Source organism: Pterocles gutturalis, unplaced genomic scaffold, assembly GCF_000699245.1.
Source record: "Pterocles gutturalis isolate BGI_N339 unplaced genomic scaffold, ASM69924v1 scaffold45884, whole genome shotgun sequence".
Classification (NCBI taxonomy): domain Eukaryota; kingdom Metazoa; phylum Chordata; class Aves; order Pterocliformes; family Pteroclidae; genus Pterocles; species Pterocles gutturalis.
This window is the reverse complement of record NW_010132389.1, coordinates 21,995-39,754: the sequence shown is the minus strand read 5'-3', so window position 1 is coordinate 39,754 and position 17,760 is coordinate 21,995. Positions and strand designations below refer to the sequence as shown.

Sequence of the window (17,760 nt, the reverse complement as noted above, 5' to 3'; positions counted from 1 at the left end):
AATGTCACCTGGCAGCTGCTGGGGCTTCTCATAATCTCACTTTTACACAACTTTGGCTATTCTTTTTCTGGTGAACAGCTAACAATATCATTTGTTCATTAATTAAGAATGCTGCCTTTTCCAAAATGCCATCTAGGACTTTTTCTGTTCTCTTGATGTAAGGCAGTGTATGAAAGGCCATGTCAAGTTTAACCTGTCATTCAAGTTCACCTTTTTTATCTACTTCAATTTGTAGTTAAGGTCTTAATTGCTCCTAGTGGACAAATGTTAAATGGTCACATTTGATATGAATATGAGCTCTTTCAGGAGAGTAACTGCAAACTTGTTTGCAGTTAGGGAGAGTTAAGGGAGGGACACTTCTGTTGCACACTGCAAATTCATGATAAAAACCAGCAGCCTTTAGAGAGATACCAATGTAAATAAAGACCTTCCAACTTGTTTGATGCCTGAGATCCCCTAATCCTGCCTTTGTGGCAGTGGCTTATATGGTAGATATTTTTATTCATTTGAGAAAATAGAACACCTCCCTGGTGGTGTTCAGGGCCAGGCTGGATGAGGCTTTGAGCAACCTGGTCTAGTGGAAGGTGTCCCTGCCCATGGCAGGGGGGGGGGAACTAGATCATCTTGAAAGTCCCTTCCAACCCAAACCATTCCATGATTCAATGAAAAGAGAGGTTGTTGAGCCAGGGGTGGCTGCAGAGCCCCATTCTCTGCGTGAGGAAGGTGTGATGAAGTGTGTGAGCCTCCTGCATAACGCTCAAAACTTGGGGAGTCCCTACAAACACTTAGGAAACGGTAACTATTTTATCACAATGCTTGTGGCTTGACAGCGAGGCTCAGACCTGAGGCATGCTGAGAGCTCAGCCCTGATCCTTAACTGTGAAATTTTTTTTTATGCAGAAGTTGTCTGGGTTTTTCTGCAAGCACATCCTTACAGTTGCCTTCTCCCTCTTGGAAAAGGACAGAGAAACATGAAGAAATCACAGAGCAGCTTGTTGTGCACTTCTGATCAGAGAGTCGATGTTTTAGTTTTTCTCTAGTGTCAGACCCAGGAGATGTTGGTTTCTCCCTGCAGCCTGGAGCAGAAGAGCATCGTTCCTCAGAAGCACTGTTACAGCATGTTCTTATAAAACACGACCAGGGAATCGCAAGGGCTTGGTGACTGAAGAGGGATGCGGACTGCCCACGCTTTGTGCAGGGCACGATGATTGAGCTTGTTGCGCACAGAACTGCAAAAATGAGTGTGCTCATTGCTCAGGGTGACTGATGGCCGATCTGGAGGCTCATTTTCAAGCAGAGAAACAAATGAACCCAGAGTTCAGGTTGCAGGGGAGAAATCTCATGTAAGTGCTAAGGGCTGAGCCGTTTCCTGTTGTAGTCAATCCAAATCTTTTCTTTTTACCTGAAAAGCTTTTTACCAGGATCTGTGACTCATGTTTGTAGAAATCAAAGTTGCTTCACTTCAATCGAGCACCGACTGTGGCAGGGTGATGGGCAGCAGGATTATGGAACTGGCTGAATCATTCTGCAGGCAGCGATGGTTTATTCTAGGAAATGAAAGGACCGCATTTCCCAGCTGTTGGGAAGATGTTGATGGCACCTAGAGATGGAGGAGTCAGCACAGGTACACCAGCAAGGCAGCACTGCGGATGTGGGATGGCTGATCGGGAAGGGGCCGTCTACCCAACCTGGAGCAGCAGAGCTGCTTGTGGCATCCTGGGGAAGTCTGTAGGCTGTGAAAATGCCAGGAATCGTGTCAATTGATTGCGAAGGCAACTCTATGGAAATAACAGCTTTTCTGTCCGGTTAGCTCTGTGGTAGACATTCACTGGAGGGGCTGCTCCTGGGGCTTCAGTGGCACCAGGCATGTTTTCAAGGCATTTTTGATGCTGTGGTCATGTATGCAGACAACACACGTAGCGCTTACAATGAAAAAAATGTCCTGATAGTTTTGCCACCTCTGAGATTTTGGTGGAGCATTAATTTGTGCAGTTGAAATGTAGATATGGAGCTAAGGAAACATGCAGGCCCCAGCTGGCATCACAGCCGATGCAAAGGAAAGCCAGGAGCTCATCCCAGCAAGGTCTGTAAGAAAAAAATAGTGAGACATCAGCACCGGGTCAATTTATTTTTTATTTTTTTTTAACTGATAAAACCATTCTGCTGTGTGGTTGAAGATGTGGAAGGTACAGATTCATATTGCTGCTGGTGATCAGAAGGTACATAAGGACTCTGGGGCTCAACTCAGCCCCAAGCTGGTCTCTGTTCCCAGGTTTTCTCTTGAAAACCTTTTCCAAATCACTGCCACTGCCTTGTCTCTGCGCCTCTCCCCAAGACAGGGGTTAGCACTTATTTAGAATGGTTTGAGATCTGCAGGTAAAAGAAGCTTTGAGAAGAAAATATTTATTACAGTGCAGGGATTGTGTTTCAAGGAAACACAGTTATTGATATCACGAGTGTGAATTTTCTGTTGTGTATTTCAGCAGGTAGGAACAAGTGAAGGCACTGCTAATCTCGTCAGCCAAATCCCCGACTAGAACAGAGCTGATAATCTGCTTCAATACACTGAATTTCTAGTAAAAAAAGTAAAAATACTTTCTTAGTAGATATGGCAAAGTTATTCGGGTTTTTTTTATTCCCTTTAGAAGTGATGATGATGAGAAAATAATGAATGATTCGGCATTTGAACCAGCAAGAGCTGTGGAATGGAGAGCTGTTTGAGGCTGACGATGGGGCAGGTGTACTGAAGGCAACATTTTATTTTGCTCTGGGTTTCTCATTCTATTCACCCTGCAAATATTTCGTCTGTAAGAACATAAATTTGTTCCCTGCATCTAGCACAGTAAGAAGTTTTGTGCACACAGTAAACGCATTTTACGTGCTCAGACTTGCAAAGCACAGTGAAGGTCGTTGTTAGCAATGAGTGCTCTGCGACTCCTCTGCCATGGAAACCTGCGGCAAAAGTGGATAAAACTTGTCAGAAACTAGTTTGTCTTTCAATGACAAGTGTATCCGTGTGCTTTGTTCCTAATCGCAGCCATTTTTCTAATGTTTGCTGCAAAGCAGAGCTCTCTAACTCACTTCTCAGGTCGGGTTAGATCAAGGCTTACGCGAGTGTGCTGACATTTAACAGATTTGGACCAAACCTGGATGCAAAGCATGCCGATGGCACGCTGGGGCTGAGATGGTCTCCAATGGCATGTGGTGCTTTCATCCTGCCGGTGATTTCACATCCCCTGATGTACCCGGGTGTGTTAAAGGCGATGTGGTAAGGAGCAGTCATTTCATTCATTTCATTGGGGTGAGTTGTGGAGCCATCATATTGTATCTGATCTGTTGGAGGCTTTCCTGACCTACAGAATGAATTCCACTGGGTTTTATTTTTTCCACTGAGTGTTATTGTTTCATGTATTTTGTAGCTCAAGCATGCTGTTAAGATCCTCTCGACTGACCTTTCCATTTATTGGAGGCAGTAGGACTTCCCTCGTGATGCCCAAGCTGGGACTGAACTAGAAAGTCTTTAAAAGATGTCTAGTGATCAAGAATTTGTCAGAACCTTTAAAATAATTCCTGCAATGACTAATTAACCCCATTACTCAGTATTTACGCTGTATTTCTGCCCTGAATTTTATTGCGGGATTTTATTTTGTTTTTCCCTGGGGGGGCTGAGGACTCCTGTCTCACCTGTTGGCTGTCCCTGGGGGTTCTCCAAGCCTGCAATAGTCACCCCAATGTTTCTTTCCTGAGCTGGTTATAGCACAAGCTGTCTGTAAGCAGAGTTTTCCCATCCCTTTTGCCCTGTTCCCTGCACAGTCTCCAACACTTTGAGCGGATGCCAGCCCTGGCACAGCACGCCAATAGCTGTCTCGCTGCTGCCAAATCCAGAAGTGATGTAACATTTCCCTTTGGGTTCAGACTTTCACCCCGTTGGTGTGGGACTCGCATTAGTCCTCTCTGCCACAGCATCGTGCTGGGGTGGGGGGGGGTCATGCTCTGTGAGCTGTAAAACTGAGAAAGAGCATTTCCCTGTGCCGTTTGTTCTGTATGCCTGCCAGGCCGGAGCTGTGGCCATCTCCAGTTTGTTTTTAGGTCACATAAACATTAATTTCTTGATTTAGCAAAACATTCCGCATTCCCTGTCTCCCAGAAGATGGCCTATGGCAATGAGGACCAGCCATGTGGGTTCACCTGCCACCTACCAGCTCATCCACCAAAGGGGACCAACAGGGTCTGGCACTAAGCGCCGTGTGCCAGGTGAAGAGGTCGGATAATTTCTGAGGCCAGGCTGGATGAGGCTTTGAGCAACCTGCTCTAGTGGGAGGTGTCCCTACCCATGGCAGGAGGTTGGAACTCGATGGTCTTTAAGGTCCCTTCCAACCCAAACCATCCTGTGATTCTATGATTTTAGGGCAAGCAGCTACAGAGCAGGCAGTTTTGCAGTCTTGCATGGTTTGCCCTTAGCCTTTGCAAAAAATTTTGGAAGTACCAAGGAATCACTTTTTGAGCCGTGCCAACCCAAGCTCCGAGACACTGGCAGGGAGAGACGTTGGCTGGGGAGTCGTGGGAAAGCAGCACCCGTCGTTGCTGGAGTGGTGGCTGGAGATTCCACGCTGCTGTTGTCAGCCAAGCCTGAAGTCTTACTCAGAAAGTTAATTTTCAGTCAAGTAACTCTTCTCTGAAGTGAATAGGCCCTTGATTAAGGACAACACAGGCTCTCATTAAGACTTTCTTGGCCTGTTCACACTAGATGTGGACTCGTTATACTTGCTGAAGTAAATATTGCCTCTGCTGTGAATACTGGCGCATACAAGGCACAATAGGAGCCCTTATTCTGCAGCTTCTCATTCTGGGCAGGGTTTTGTTGTCTCTCTGGACTCTTGCTGGAGCCACAAGTTATCCAAGCAAAGCCCCGCAGCCTGACAGTGAACAAAAGGATATTGTCAGAGCTGCTTAACAAACATGCGCTGTGCCTGGGGGCGTTGGGAAGGGCAGGGTCCAGGAGCCAGCAGAACATGCGAGCACCTGCTTGATTCAGCTGTAGCCAGCAAATCCCTCAAGCAATCAGAGGAGGAAGAAGCAGCTTGTTTTGGTGCAAAGATGCTGCGCTGGTAGATTGCTTGTACCTGCAGATGACTTTGTAAGTGGCTTTTTCTGCACCGTACATGTGGCATGAGGCAGTCCCTGTTCTCCACAGGCAAGGTTGTACCTGTTAACAGAAATGCTTGTAGTGTGTAAGCTCATTTAAGTGAATTTCCGGACCACAGGTGGGCAGAAGGGAAGCCAACAGGTTCTCTTTGTGAGAGACACTTGTGCAGAAAAGGGCTGGGGCTCTCCCTCCCTCCTCCTCTCTCACAGACCAATGTTTGATACAAAAGGCTGAGATGCTTTATTGCTCCAGCTGGACAAGGATCTCAGTCGCAGCTCTTGCTAATGTTGACCCTGCTTCACTTCCCTGAAAATGCCCTCGCAGCTCCTCGCTCCCTCCCTTTCTCTGTCAATCTCTGCTCTGCCAAGTATGAACACATCGTTAGGAAAACTACAACAAACCATCACACTTGCAAAAGGTCAGTCACTATAATCTAGTTTATTGACTGCAGTCAAGTTTTATTATGCCTCAAATAATTAAATACTGGAACTGTGACATTAAAAATACAGGCCAATTTACCAAAATAATTGTATTCTGAAGATTATGTACATATTATACATTTTACAGTATCATGTAAACTTTGTTTTATACATAAGGTAAGTCTGATTTATGGTAACTAGAAAACCCAAAATACTTGCTGACAAAAATATTCCTATGAAACATAAGTACTGTGTCTGGGACATTTAGGAAAATTGCAAAGAATGGAAACCAACTATAAAACATAATTGAGTTAGTAGAAAAATTAATTAAATTACATTCATATAAAAAGTTAAACTAAAAACATTGCTATGTATCACTATTAAAAAAAAGGGAAAAATCCCAAACCCTCTCCTCCTTTTATATATTAACATACGCTTTTGCGGGGAGCTAATGTGTGCCTCATTTCCAGCAATGAGGCATAGCCTAGGAAATCCAGATTCCCATTCTCCTTTTAACTTACATTAAATAACTCGGGTCTGTACCAATACAAATATTGTATATATTCATGCACTGTGATTATGGTCATAGTCGCCTACCAAGGCACTGTTTTAGTGTTGTTCCCCCCCCTGACCCTTACATTTCGGCATGCAGTGCTAGAGATGTTTGCTGTTCAAAAAAAAAAACCAAAACTGTGGGATTTGTCTCTAGATTTTCACACTAGGGGACACAAAAACCCTTCCACCATAGGCTTAGCAATAAATAAGTAAAAGAAGGTAAAGGCTTGCACCGATCATGTCAACTCAGTTAACATGACTTAACCCTCCCTGCTGTTTCCAGAAAGCACGTCACTGAGGCAACGGAATTATATTTCTCTGGTCAAATATTTTATATATTAACTAGGACAACAAAGTTGTTCCTTCTGTAAATCTTTATTCATGTGACAGCTGTAGTGTTTTGATTTGGTGTAATGGATCTTCAAGTCTAAATTGGTTTCCAGCTCGCATCCCATCTCAGCATGCCGCCATCTGCATTATATGCTATGTCGTGCATGTAATTGAAGTACCTAGGTATGCTCATTAAAATAAATGCATAATTTAACTGTATATAAACAGCTGCCAAAATTAACAGCTGTTAACCTGCCTACGTTTTGAAGGCTTGTAACACTTGCATATTTTATAACTAGTCTGCACCTATAAAAGGCCTGGTCCTGCAAATAGCTAGGCATGTGCTTATCTTCAGGGATTTGAAGAACCTCATGAGATTATAACAAATGAAATTACCCTTGGGCCTCTATGAGCACGGCCGGTCATGCCTTGGCCGGGGAGCATGGCCAGCCAGCCGTTAGTCATCAACATTGTGTCAAGGAAGACACTGGGAGTTAGAGTGACTAATGGTGACTGGGTTTAGGCACTAGATATTATTCCCCTCATATGTTGAATGTGTCTGAAATTAGACCAAACATCTCTGTCAGACTTGTCCAAGGTGAAAGCGTCTTCCGAAATGGCCTTTATAAAACATGCCCAGAATTACAAAAAATTAAACCTAGATGACGTCTGTTTATGTACAGCTTTAATAGAAAAGAAATCCTAATCTAGAGTATCAAAATATACTGTATTCATATAAACGTATGAGCATCTATAGAAAAGTAAAAAGTGTAAAACAAACTTTTTTTGGAAACTAAATATCCTTAAAAAGTTTTTGTTTTTTTTTAAAAAAAAAAAAAACAAAAAAAAAAAACAAAAAACAAAACAAAATAGGAATTTGTGTGCTGCAAAAAAAAAATGAAGGGGACTACATCTCCCCTCGTCTACGAGTTTTTGCTGCAACAGCTCTGCCTTCTTCCTCTTCTTCTTCTTCCTCCTCATAATTTTCTTCATGAACTTTCTGGTTGTTCTCTTCTTGCATTTCTTGCTCTTGATCTGCCCCTCTGTTATTCTTTTCATCTGCCTGATTAGAAAAAAAAAAAAATCAGGTTCAGTGCAACTGCCAGTTTCCTTATAGTTTATTTTGGGGCAATGAGATGAAGTTAAGGAGAAATGACTGTCAGCTGGAGTTGTCAGAACTGATGGACAGAAACAGGAAAAGATTTCCAAAGGCATTCAGCAGCAAGAATGGATGTAGGAGTGGAAGGATGAGCAAGAGGAGGTTGGGGCAGCATGAAATTTTAAGGTCTGTGAGCTAAAGCAAGCTACAACAATTGCTATGTAATGTCACTGTGACATCATCACAGCTATGTTAAGTGTTTAGTTGTGCCACTGCACTGTGGGTTTACACAGCACTTACATTTTCATCATTTTCACCATATGGCTCTTCAGCATTGCGTTCCAGTTCTCGTTTCTTCTCTTCAGTCAAATCTTCCTGGATCTACAAAGCACAGAGATGTTCTGTATATTTTAATTTCCTTTAAAAAAAGTAGCCTGTGGCATAAACATAGACATTTTCACAGCGCCGCTTTTACAGAATGAAGATTCAAAAGAAAGGGAGGAGAAGGCATGGAGAGGTTAAAGGAGGCAAAAAAACCCAACCACCCAAGAGTCAGGAAACTCGCTTCCTCTGAGAGCATATTTCACTTTTAGCTACAGTTTTCACAGACCTTCTCATCAGCTAACACGTTTAGATTTTCATTCCATGTTTTATCTTTACATATATATTATCTTCTCCTTGTCCTTCACAGTGACACTGTCATGACAAAGCGAAGAGTCATTACTGACACTTCCACCCTACTGTGGACTCTCAGATCTATGTCAGTTCTGACATGCGATGTAGATATTTAATGGTAACTTTGTCCATGTTTTCCCAGCAGTTGAGAGTGATGCTTCTGCCAACTGCTCCTGGAAAACCACAAAAGAGCAAGGGGGGATTGGGAGCAAAGAATAATCTATTCCAACTTCATCCTTGAAGAGAGAGCAGGCCACACTGAATCTGTTTTCCAGATGTTCAGATCTCACTCTATCATTTCTTTCATTTTCCTCACTTCCATGTCACTTTATGTTTAGGTGCAAATTTGAAAGAGACACACTTTTCAAAGTCAACTTGATTTTCTTTTGGAGAACGCTGTTATTCACATCTGCTTCAGTGTCCTGCAAATTGGGTAAGATGCTTCTATAAGGCTGTACAGCTCTCCCTATTGAAAAAAAGCTGTTTCACCTGGCTGGGTGCTGCCCCAAAGAGCAAGGATGAGCCTGCCGCTTTCCACAGGGCTCCCTCCCTCCAGCTGCTGCTATCACGTTCTGAACAACAGCAGCCTTCTCAACAATATCAGTAGCTGGAGAGTATATTTAGAAGTTGCTTCCAACAGGAGGCAAAGCTGCTTGCGAACAAGTTCTTTGGGGTTCAGCGTTGCTGCCAGCAGAAGGGCAACCATCAAACCTGGATTGTTTTGAGGGATATATGGGAAAGATCTGAACAGCAATGGATAACATTTTAGATAAACTACTAAAGAAACTATTCCTGATCACAGCATCTTAACTCTTTCTTGATTGCTCATTCAGTCACAGCTCTCTCTTTAATATTTCCAGTAAGCACACTGGTCAGAGTCCTTTATCAAACATGCATTAAATTACTTCCTGTAAACCAAAGAGTAATTGCCACAGGCCAGCTATTCCCAGTTCCTAATGACCTGGTTTGATTTAAGTAACTGGTGAATTCTAAGTGCATACCAGCTAATCTAGACAAAGTGTTCCCTGTAAGGGAGTAATAAGTAGCCAATGCTATTGCTTCTTGCAAATCATTATGTATGAAGTAGAAAATAGCAATTGATTAGGTATGTACTGAAGAACCGCAGGGCAGCGTATGCTAGCACATGCATAATGAGCACACCATCCAGCATATGAAGGAAAAAGTCCCCTCCCCTCCTTTTCTCCTCCAGTTCAAAGCAATGTGCTAACAGCTTCCTGACTGACTCCATGAATAGCAGGGGCTTACATAACTTGGATTGCTTAGGAGGAGCACAGATAAATCAAAGTCAGAGCTGATGAGTAAGTAACTGGTGAAGGAAACAGTTTGCCCAGAACAGCAGTGTCTCATTAGAGAAGCAATGTTAATGAGGTTTTCGGTGACCTTCAGAGGGCTTGAGGTTTTCAGGAATTTTTCCTTGCGTTCTGAATGGCTTCATCTTTTCAATTATTGCACAATTAATACTGTGTTGTATGGAAAACTAATGGATGGGAGCATATAAGCGTGAGTAATGCTAAATGTGTCCAGAAGTGGGGAGCAGAGTAATGGCAAAGGCTTCCTGGGTTTCATAAAGTCAAAGTGATTTGGGTTCACTTTGCAGTTATAAAAGATACCAATGTTGAACGTTAATGGAGATGCGCTACGTTACCTGAGTCCACATATGCCTTATGTCTGTTTTCTTACCTCCTCCTCTCCTTCTTCCTGGTATTGTTCATCCACATTATCTTCCTGCTGGTCAGGATTTCCTGCCATCTGCAGAAAGATCATATAAAAATTTAGCTCTATGTGCATGCTTATTAACTTTAGAAGACTGAAGGTTAAAGCTTCTTGTTCTGGAACTACAACTTTATGTAAAGCTAAAGTAACAATAATACCATAAGAAGTTACTGTGCGTTCATTAGCATTAATGATATCCTGGCTACATGATTTAGAACTACCCTAAATTAAAAAGCAGACAGCAAAATGATTATAACAGAAATCACTTCACAGAATAAAGCAAGACTTTCCATACTAAGCAGGAAGACAGTTAAATACTCACACCATTAAAGACCAACACCATAAAAATACAGATTATCTCTGCCTAGATGAGTTTACACTTTAAAAAGAGTTGAAATGCGTAGCATTCACTGGAATGGTCATTGAAGGAAAGTGATGCCACCGCTTACAGCTGATTGAGTGTTGATGGCATGGAAGTGACACAGAAGGGATTTGTATAAAGACATGAAGATTGTATGAACATGAAGATTGTTCTTGCAGGCACTTGAGTGAAGGTAAATACAGGGGCCCTGAACGATGAGACTACAGAACCTCACTGATGGGAGCCAGGAAGAAAGACACACCCATGTATCACCAGGACTAATTCCTGCACGTGTCATATATGGTTTAAAAGAGATCATCACTGAACATCACAGTTCAGTGTTCTCGCACCAAGCCATGCTACTCTGGCCTTAAAGAGAACCGACAGATGCTTCCTTTCCCTTTACTGACCACTAGGTGCTCTTCCATTCCCGGATGTCCTTGTTTCTGACTGTCTTGCTTGTGCTTTTCATTTTCATCTGGTAGATTTTCTTCTCTCTCCTGCTCAGCTTCCTCAAATTCATCTTCTCCCTGATTGTTGGGGTCATCAGCAGGATTCACATCTTCCATGGCTGCCTTCTGTAATTTTCAGAAGTGAATGTTAAATATGTATTTTTATCTCACAGTCAAATTTCATTTCATTTTAAAGCAGCCCTACCATGAGCTATATTAGAGCCAACTCTATACCCACTGAAACCAGCTGAAATCTCTCTAGAGGCATCAGGGGTCACTAGATCAAACCCAATCCAACACAGAAGCTGAAAGAAAAACTACTTCGGCACCGAACCCATACTGCAGTTCTGTCTGTGTATGTCTGCTAGAAACCAGATTGAATCTGATGACTTATTTCACACAGGCTGTTGAACTCCTTTTCTTTACTGACTAACTGACAATGCCTGATAAGACCAGGTGAAAAAAGGCAAGAGCTTAAATGCTCATAGCTCAAAAGAGCTGATGTGATCTCTCAGTACCAGTCTGCCCCTGCAATACTGACCTTGTCTACATTTATAACAGAACAAAGAAAACACCACTCCCTTTTCATCACACTTGCCATTCAGAACAAGCATTTTCCTTCTGCTTATAATTCAGTAAAAACATTTCTGGTATCCTTATAGCTGACAAGTTAAAGATCCTTTAGAAATATTTACTATACAACTTAATTTGCTGAGGGTGAGAGGAGTGAGGATTATATGCTTGATGTTCCACCACACCACGTAAAATGGAACTTGGGGGAAAGCACAGGACTGGATCTCCTGCATCCAGATGTCTGGGCAATTGATACTGCAGCTGTGTTCAGTGCTGAGGCATGTCCCCTTTCAAGATCTCACTTTTCTTCTTTACTGGCTCCAGCTGGTTTCAGTAGCTATTGAGTTGGCTTTCTTGTTCCCTCTTAACTAACGATAGCATGTAAAATAGCATCACCACTCTCCTTGACTGACCACCAGTGAGTTAATTTCTGAATCCACATTTTCCTCTTCAAGTCCCAGCTAAGTCCAAGTCTTTTATTCCACCTAAAGCACAGATCAAGGGAATGCAGAAAAGCAACTTGCTTCCAACAGGGAAATGTTTTGGTTTTTTTTTTTTTATTTCTTCACAAATCAGTAAGGACAACTTTAAATAGATCTTAACTGTAGTTTGAAACTGTCAAACCTGTCTTCCTAGCAGACCTCTGGTTCATCTTATTTCTCTAATGTGCAATTATGTTAGATGAGACTTCTGAGTTTTCACTTCAGTAACGACTGCAATCCATAGCATCTTAATTCATACTCACTGATTCATCAGCTTGATGATTTTCTACTTGATGTTCTGGTTCTTGCTGTTCATTTGCATTATTTTGATCATCTTCACCTTCATCCTGGCGCTGGTTGTCACGTTCATAAGCTGACAAATTTTTGATATTATTATTGTATTACAGCAGTTTCTACTTAGCCCTTTTACGAAAGTCTCCTATATACTAGCTTCCATACATGCTCTTAGTAGTAGTCAGTCTTTCTCTAAAGAACTTACCTAAACAGATAATGCTAACAGAATTGTTTTACTGCTAGTAGAAAACTAACACTGAAAGATTATAAAATTTGAAGAGACCAAACAAAATCATAGTATAGGCAGAGTCAGGAATGTAACCAAGATCCACAAAGCCCTATCCTAGTAGCTTAATTGAAGAGACACTTTTCCTTTCAGGAAAGTGGATATGATCTTCAGTAATACCTGTATTTCAGTCAGTCACTTCAGCCAGTGTTATTTGAGCTTCTGGTTTTAAATTGCAAGTTTATATTTCACTTGGATCCAAACTGGATATGAAATGAATATTAAAATCTCCCATGAAAGGCAGCAGTACACAGGAAACCTGTGAATGTGGTAGGAACATAAATTCTATCTTACCTCCTTCCTCTTCCTGAATACCTTGCTCTTCTTCCCCTTGTACAATATCATGGTCCATGTTATCATAATGAGCCTGTTGGCTGAGAAAATTAAATGCAAATACATCATTCCAGGTTCAAAAAAGTGTGGTTTTGCTTTAATAAACAAACCATCCTACTGCATCTCTGCCTCCCCCAGCTCCTGTTAGAATGGGTTCCAGTTTAGTGGAATGCCTAATATTTTTTCACATCACCTTTCCTGAAAGACAATATACTTTGTAGGACGAAGTCTTTGTTCTATAATACAAACTTCTTTGCACAAACAATGAACTGGAAGCAAAGAACTGCTCAGATAAAGGTCTTAAAGACAGATAACACGGATCAGTTCTTTTTGTTGAATAAGCAGTTTTAGTTTTCATCTTGAAAGGGGTTTACTTGTGTGGTTGTTCTTGCAGGACTGAATATTTTGACTATCAGTTTATGAAAGGCTTTCTCATACTAAAATCCTTGTAGAACATGGATCAAATTAATAATTAATATTTTAATGTTTCAGCAAAGAAAATTTAATGGGCTTAAGATTCCAAAACCAAAAAATTGTCAAAAACAATTTTAAACTAAGCAGAAGCATATGAAAATATGACAGGAAGGGTGAAAGGCATGTAGAAGCTACAGTATCATGAATATAACTGCATTCACAATAACTTTATGACACTAACAGGGTATTGATTTCTCCTGAAATCATACTTTTGTCTCTAAATGCAAATAATCCTAGTCACTCTTGTCCAGAAAGTCCTTATGGAATTACTTAAAAGCAGCATCTCACACTTAAGAGGAACTTCAGCTTAGGTATCTTAATGCATATCTGATACTCAAGCTCCTCAGTACAACAAGATCTTAATTGCTGCTTAGTAGAAAATAATTACTAATTTAAAACAAACTTAAGACAAGGATTGTCTGCCAGAAACCCCTAACCTCCCCCAAGGATGTGCATGGCAATGTTCTCTCATTACTCCAGACTTCAGAGGCTTCCATGATAAAAGGAAAAGAAATAAAAAAAAACGAAACGCCCCCAACCCCCCTTAAAGTAGCAATTAGATTTATCCTTGGACAGAATGAGATGAGACTCACTGAATTTAGTTTCTGGGCAGGCCAGGTTTATAGCATCAAACCAGCCTTTTTTCAAAGGTGGTATGGCAGAAGCCATAAAACCTAAAGCACAGACCATGACAAACGCATGCAAAAGAATTTAACCTTAGGCGGTTTTTATAGAGTTTTTCTCCTTCTTCTGCCTGTTTCTGCAGCTGAAGCTCTTTTTCTCGAAGCTGCTGCTGCCGTAATAGCTGTCCTCGCAGCCTTTGCTGGTGTAGTGATTCCTGATGTTCTCGTAGTTGATCGGCTTCCTCTGCTCTTTGGGCTGCAAGATGTTGCTGCTCTAGTTGCTGTTCATAAGCTGGCTTGTGTCTTTTTGTTATAGCTTTTGTTGATGTTATCTGTCAAAGAAACGGGTTAGTCATAGATTAATCATAATTTCCATGATCAGAAACAAACGTGCAGAAACTTTTGACAACAGGGAAAATTATGCAGATGCTACATGCAATAGGCAGAATTACAGTAAATTTAAGTTTTCTTGTCTCTGCTTAAAGTTTAATAAGTTTTTTGAACACAAACTGGAAGTGTTGGGGTGTTTGTGGCAGACATCAAGAATGAAGAGGACATAATGGGCTGGGGGAAGCCGTGCTTTTCTTACACATCAATAATAACAAACCCCCCTAACATATTCCCAGTAAAAGAAAGTTTTTATTTGCTGTCTTAATTGTCAGCCATTTGCTTCCATTGATTTAACTGGTAATTTCAGTAGGGGTTGCTCTGAGCTTTAAGTAAGACACTGCACATTTTTTACAGTCAGTAGGAACTTTAACTCCAGTTTCACAGCTTAACCTATTGCCGCTGTTCTAATCCACTGCACCTCTCCAACAATGGCTTCTCATCATGCTGGAGTTACAGAATTAGTCTGCTAGGAGAGTAAGTGCTTACAAAGCCTAAGGTGAGATCAGTAAAATGTATTTTCCACTGGAGATCCTATCAGGAATGTAAATCCAGGATTTGTTGGTTTTATTTAGAGCTGCATTTAGCAAGACTTGCCACTGCTGCGCACTGATTTCCCCTGGCTATTTCAGTCGTGTTCATTTTGCAGTTAAAATTTCCTGTCAAATGACAGTGAACACTTAAATGGAAGTGTGTTTACAGAAGGTAGATATACCTGACAAGGAAACACACTGCAATTTGCTAAGATGCATCAAATCAGTAAGGCAGGGCAGCTCTCCATCAAAGTGCTGGCAACAAGTCTCATTCTGATCAGCTATCTTCCCATCAGCTACCACAGGCCTCAAATCTGAAGTAGGAGACAGGGTTTAACCTGAACTGCTCTTTTTTTCCATCTGTTGCTTTTTAGCAGCAGAATTAATGTTCATTAAGCTGTATTTGGCAACCACTACAGCATGTGTGTGCTTAAGGTGAGCCTGAATCCTATGCATCCAAGTGCTCTGAATCCCAAGTTTTCTATATACATGACAATTTCATCTGAAAACCAGTGAGTGCTCCGAATCCCAAACCTTCTGGAATTATGACACCAATTTTACTAAGAAACAGGTCAGTTCAATACAGGGCCAGCAATGATAAGAGATGCCTCCTTTTAAAGGGAAAATCTTAATCAATCAGTAGAAAAGAGCTCCATACCTCTGACTGAAGATTATCGCCCAACATGTTGGTTTCTTCTTCTTTTTGTTCCTGTTTTTTCCACTCATGCTCTTCTGGTACTTGGTCCTGTTCTTCCTCTAAGTGCTCAGGCTGACCTGCCTGCTCCATTTCTTCCTCTTCAAGTTCTTTTTTGCGTTCCTCTTCAACTGCATCAGCATGTTGCTCATCATCTGCTCCAGCTTCTTGTTGCTCCTGAATATTGAGTTCTTTAGCATGCTGGCCCTCGTTAGCCCTTCTCTGCAGATGAAACAGCTCAGCTCCGTTTTCTTTTTTCTGGGTATTTCTCTCTTCTCTTTCTTTTGGCTTCTCATTCTGCAAAACATACACAAGATTATGTGTGCACAAGTTATTATGGATTTCATATTTTCAAGTGAGCCAAGGACCAGAAATGGACGCCTTTATTCCATCCTGCGGTAGCAAAGCTGTTGTCAGGAGAGCCAAATGCCTGCTTTGGAACAAGCTACCCCTTTGCCCAAACGGTATCAAAACCCAATTCTCGGCTCTGCACAGCTATACAAGGTGTTGTACAAGTACATCATAAAGTAGGTTAAGCCTTGTTTTATCTTAAGTCGAACAGAATACTCTTACTATTCTGTATCTACAAAGGAAGCTTTGTATTTTTATTTACTGTAGGTTCTGCTGGCCAAGAACTCTCATAAAACAAAACCACGTTTTGTCACTTCTAGACTTTACCACAACTCTGCTTTTTTTTTTTTTTTTCGAACCTTGGATAGTGTGCCAATTTTAAATATACTGACTTTAAGTGTGCCACTGAAACACAAGAAAAGACAATTTCTTTAGAACTTGTTAAAGCTTTTCTGTAACACGAGCTATCTAAAATTTTAGATGACTGCTTATTATTCAAAAAAAATAAGATTTTTAGCAACTCCTTAAAACAGCTTACATAAACCAGTTTTCAGTGCATTTACAGGCATGTGAGAAAAGATCATTAGGAATATATTTTCCTACTACTCAGTAAGATCAAACTGTTTCTTACTACTTTACTCAAGAACTGACAAACATGTACAATTAACCATATGCTTCTGATGGGAGTTAAGCACATAGGTAGCATTTTGCTGAATGAAAACCATTTCCTACAGCGTCTGTAGCCCACCAGTACTTTATACCTCCTTATGCTCTTCAGCCACAGCATCTTGGTGTATCGGGAGGTCACTGGGGGGAGACTGTGCTCGCACGTCTGGTTGCTGGTTTGGTTGTTCTGCCTTCTCAGGCTGTCGGAAACTTGGCATTTTGTTGAGTGTGTCCTTCAGCTGTTTGTATTCCTCCACCTGGGACTAAAGTCAGCACATTAATTATAGTGTATTCAAAACAATTTCCTAATAAAATATAGTCACCTCAGAGTGAACTTGCTGGCAAGACATACAGTAGAAAGACTCAATATTCACATCAGGGCAAATACCAGGGAGGAGAAGGGATGGGAGCTTTTTAAAATTGGTTGTTTCCACATACTAGATAGCATTGATTCATCACAATCTTTTCAGCCAAAGTGCACATGCATACAAAGTATATTAGAAAAAAATCTGTGTGGGACAGAGATTTGTTTTATTCATGCCAAGCAGGAGAATTGTCAAAGGGGGATGAAGCAGTTTTCTTGGCAGACAAAAGCGAGGGAAATCAACAGCACCACAACTTCTCCTTTACTGGTAGAAAGAAATGCAGTTCTTTCAGAAACAGCAGCTTTAAAGTACATATACACATCATGAAAATGACAAATCCTCAACATTTAGACAGGTGTTACAGAAGACAACAGCCAACATACAGAACTGAGGCAAAGAAAGTCATAGTACACCATTGGTGAAGAGCAAAGGAAAAAAAGAAGGAAAAAGAAAAATAGAAAAAAATGTAAATTTCTAAAGGCTTCCTGAAATGCAACATTAAAATGGTATAACTTGATTTGCTGTTTAACTTTGTACAAGATCAGGATACTTTAAAAAATCTTTAAAGTCCGGTATGAAAATCCAGACTGGTTGGCACACCAGTCCCTGTCTATACAGCAGATGTAGAAGATTATCTCACAAACTAAAATTTTTGAGACGGACAGGATTTATAAAAGCTGACCAGCCACATATGCAAAAGGTGGTGCCCCATGAGAGGATCTCTCCATTGCTCCAGTGGAGGTGTGGGTGTGTTTACCACCCATTTTGAAGTCAGATATGCATTTCATCATTCTTTCTAAAATTTAGGTTAAAAACAGGCTACAGTTCACCCTCGGTGACTGTGTATGTCATTTTGTGTGTTATGTGGTATCATAGCAATCAATAGTACAGCAGACAGGCACAATGCATTGATGGACAATGCATGATA

The 17,760-nt window shown here is 41.2% G+C and overlaps 1 protein-coding gene across 1 annotated transcript in view; it reads right to left on the bottom strand.

The window, feature by feature from the left end:
• Nucleotides 1-7,316: 7,316 nt before the first annotated feature.
• The window catches only part of GOLIM4 (golgi integral membrane protein 4), a 32,306-nt gene continuing 21,862 nt past the window's right edge, over nucleotides 7,317-17,760 (bottom strand). Inside the window, exons 8-16 of the mRNA XM_010080878.1 lie at nucleotides 16,563-16,730; nucleotides 15,415-15,747; nucleotides 13,930-14,168; nucleotides 12,701-12,780; nucleotides 12,090-12,199; nucleotides 10,730-10,897; nucleotides 9,926-9,994; nucleotides 7,850-7,930; nucleotides 7,317-7,513 (exon numbers count right to left, since the gene is read on the bottom strand). Coding sequence (XP_010079180.1) covers nucleotides 7,358-7,513; nucleotides 7,850-7,930; nucleotides 9,926-9,994; nucleotides 10,730-10,897; nucleotides 12,090-12,199; nucleotides 12,701-12,780; nucleotides 13,930-14,168; nucleotides 15,415-15,747; nucleotides 16,563-16,730 — 1,404 coding nt within the window. The 3' untranslated portion in view covers nucleotides 7,317-7,357. The remainder of the gene's footprint in view (nucleotides 7,514-7,849; nucleotides 7,931-9,925; nucleotides 9,995-10,729; nucleotides 10,898-12,089; nucleotides 12,200-12,700; nucleotides 12,781-13,929; nucleotides 14,169-15,414; nucleotides 15,748-16,562; nucleotides 16,731-17,760) is intronic.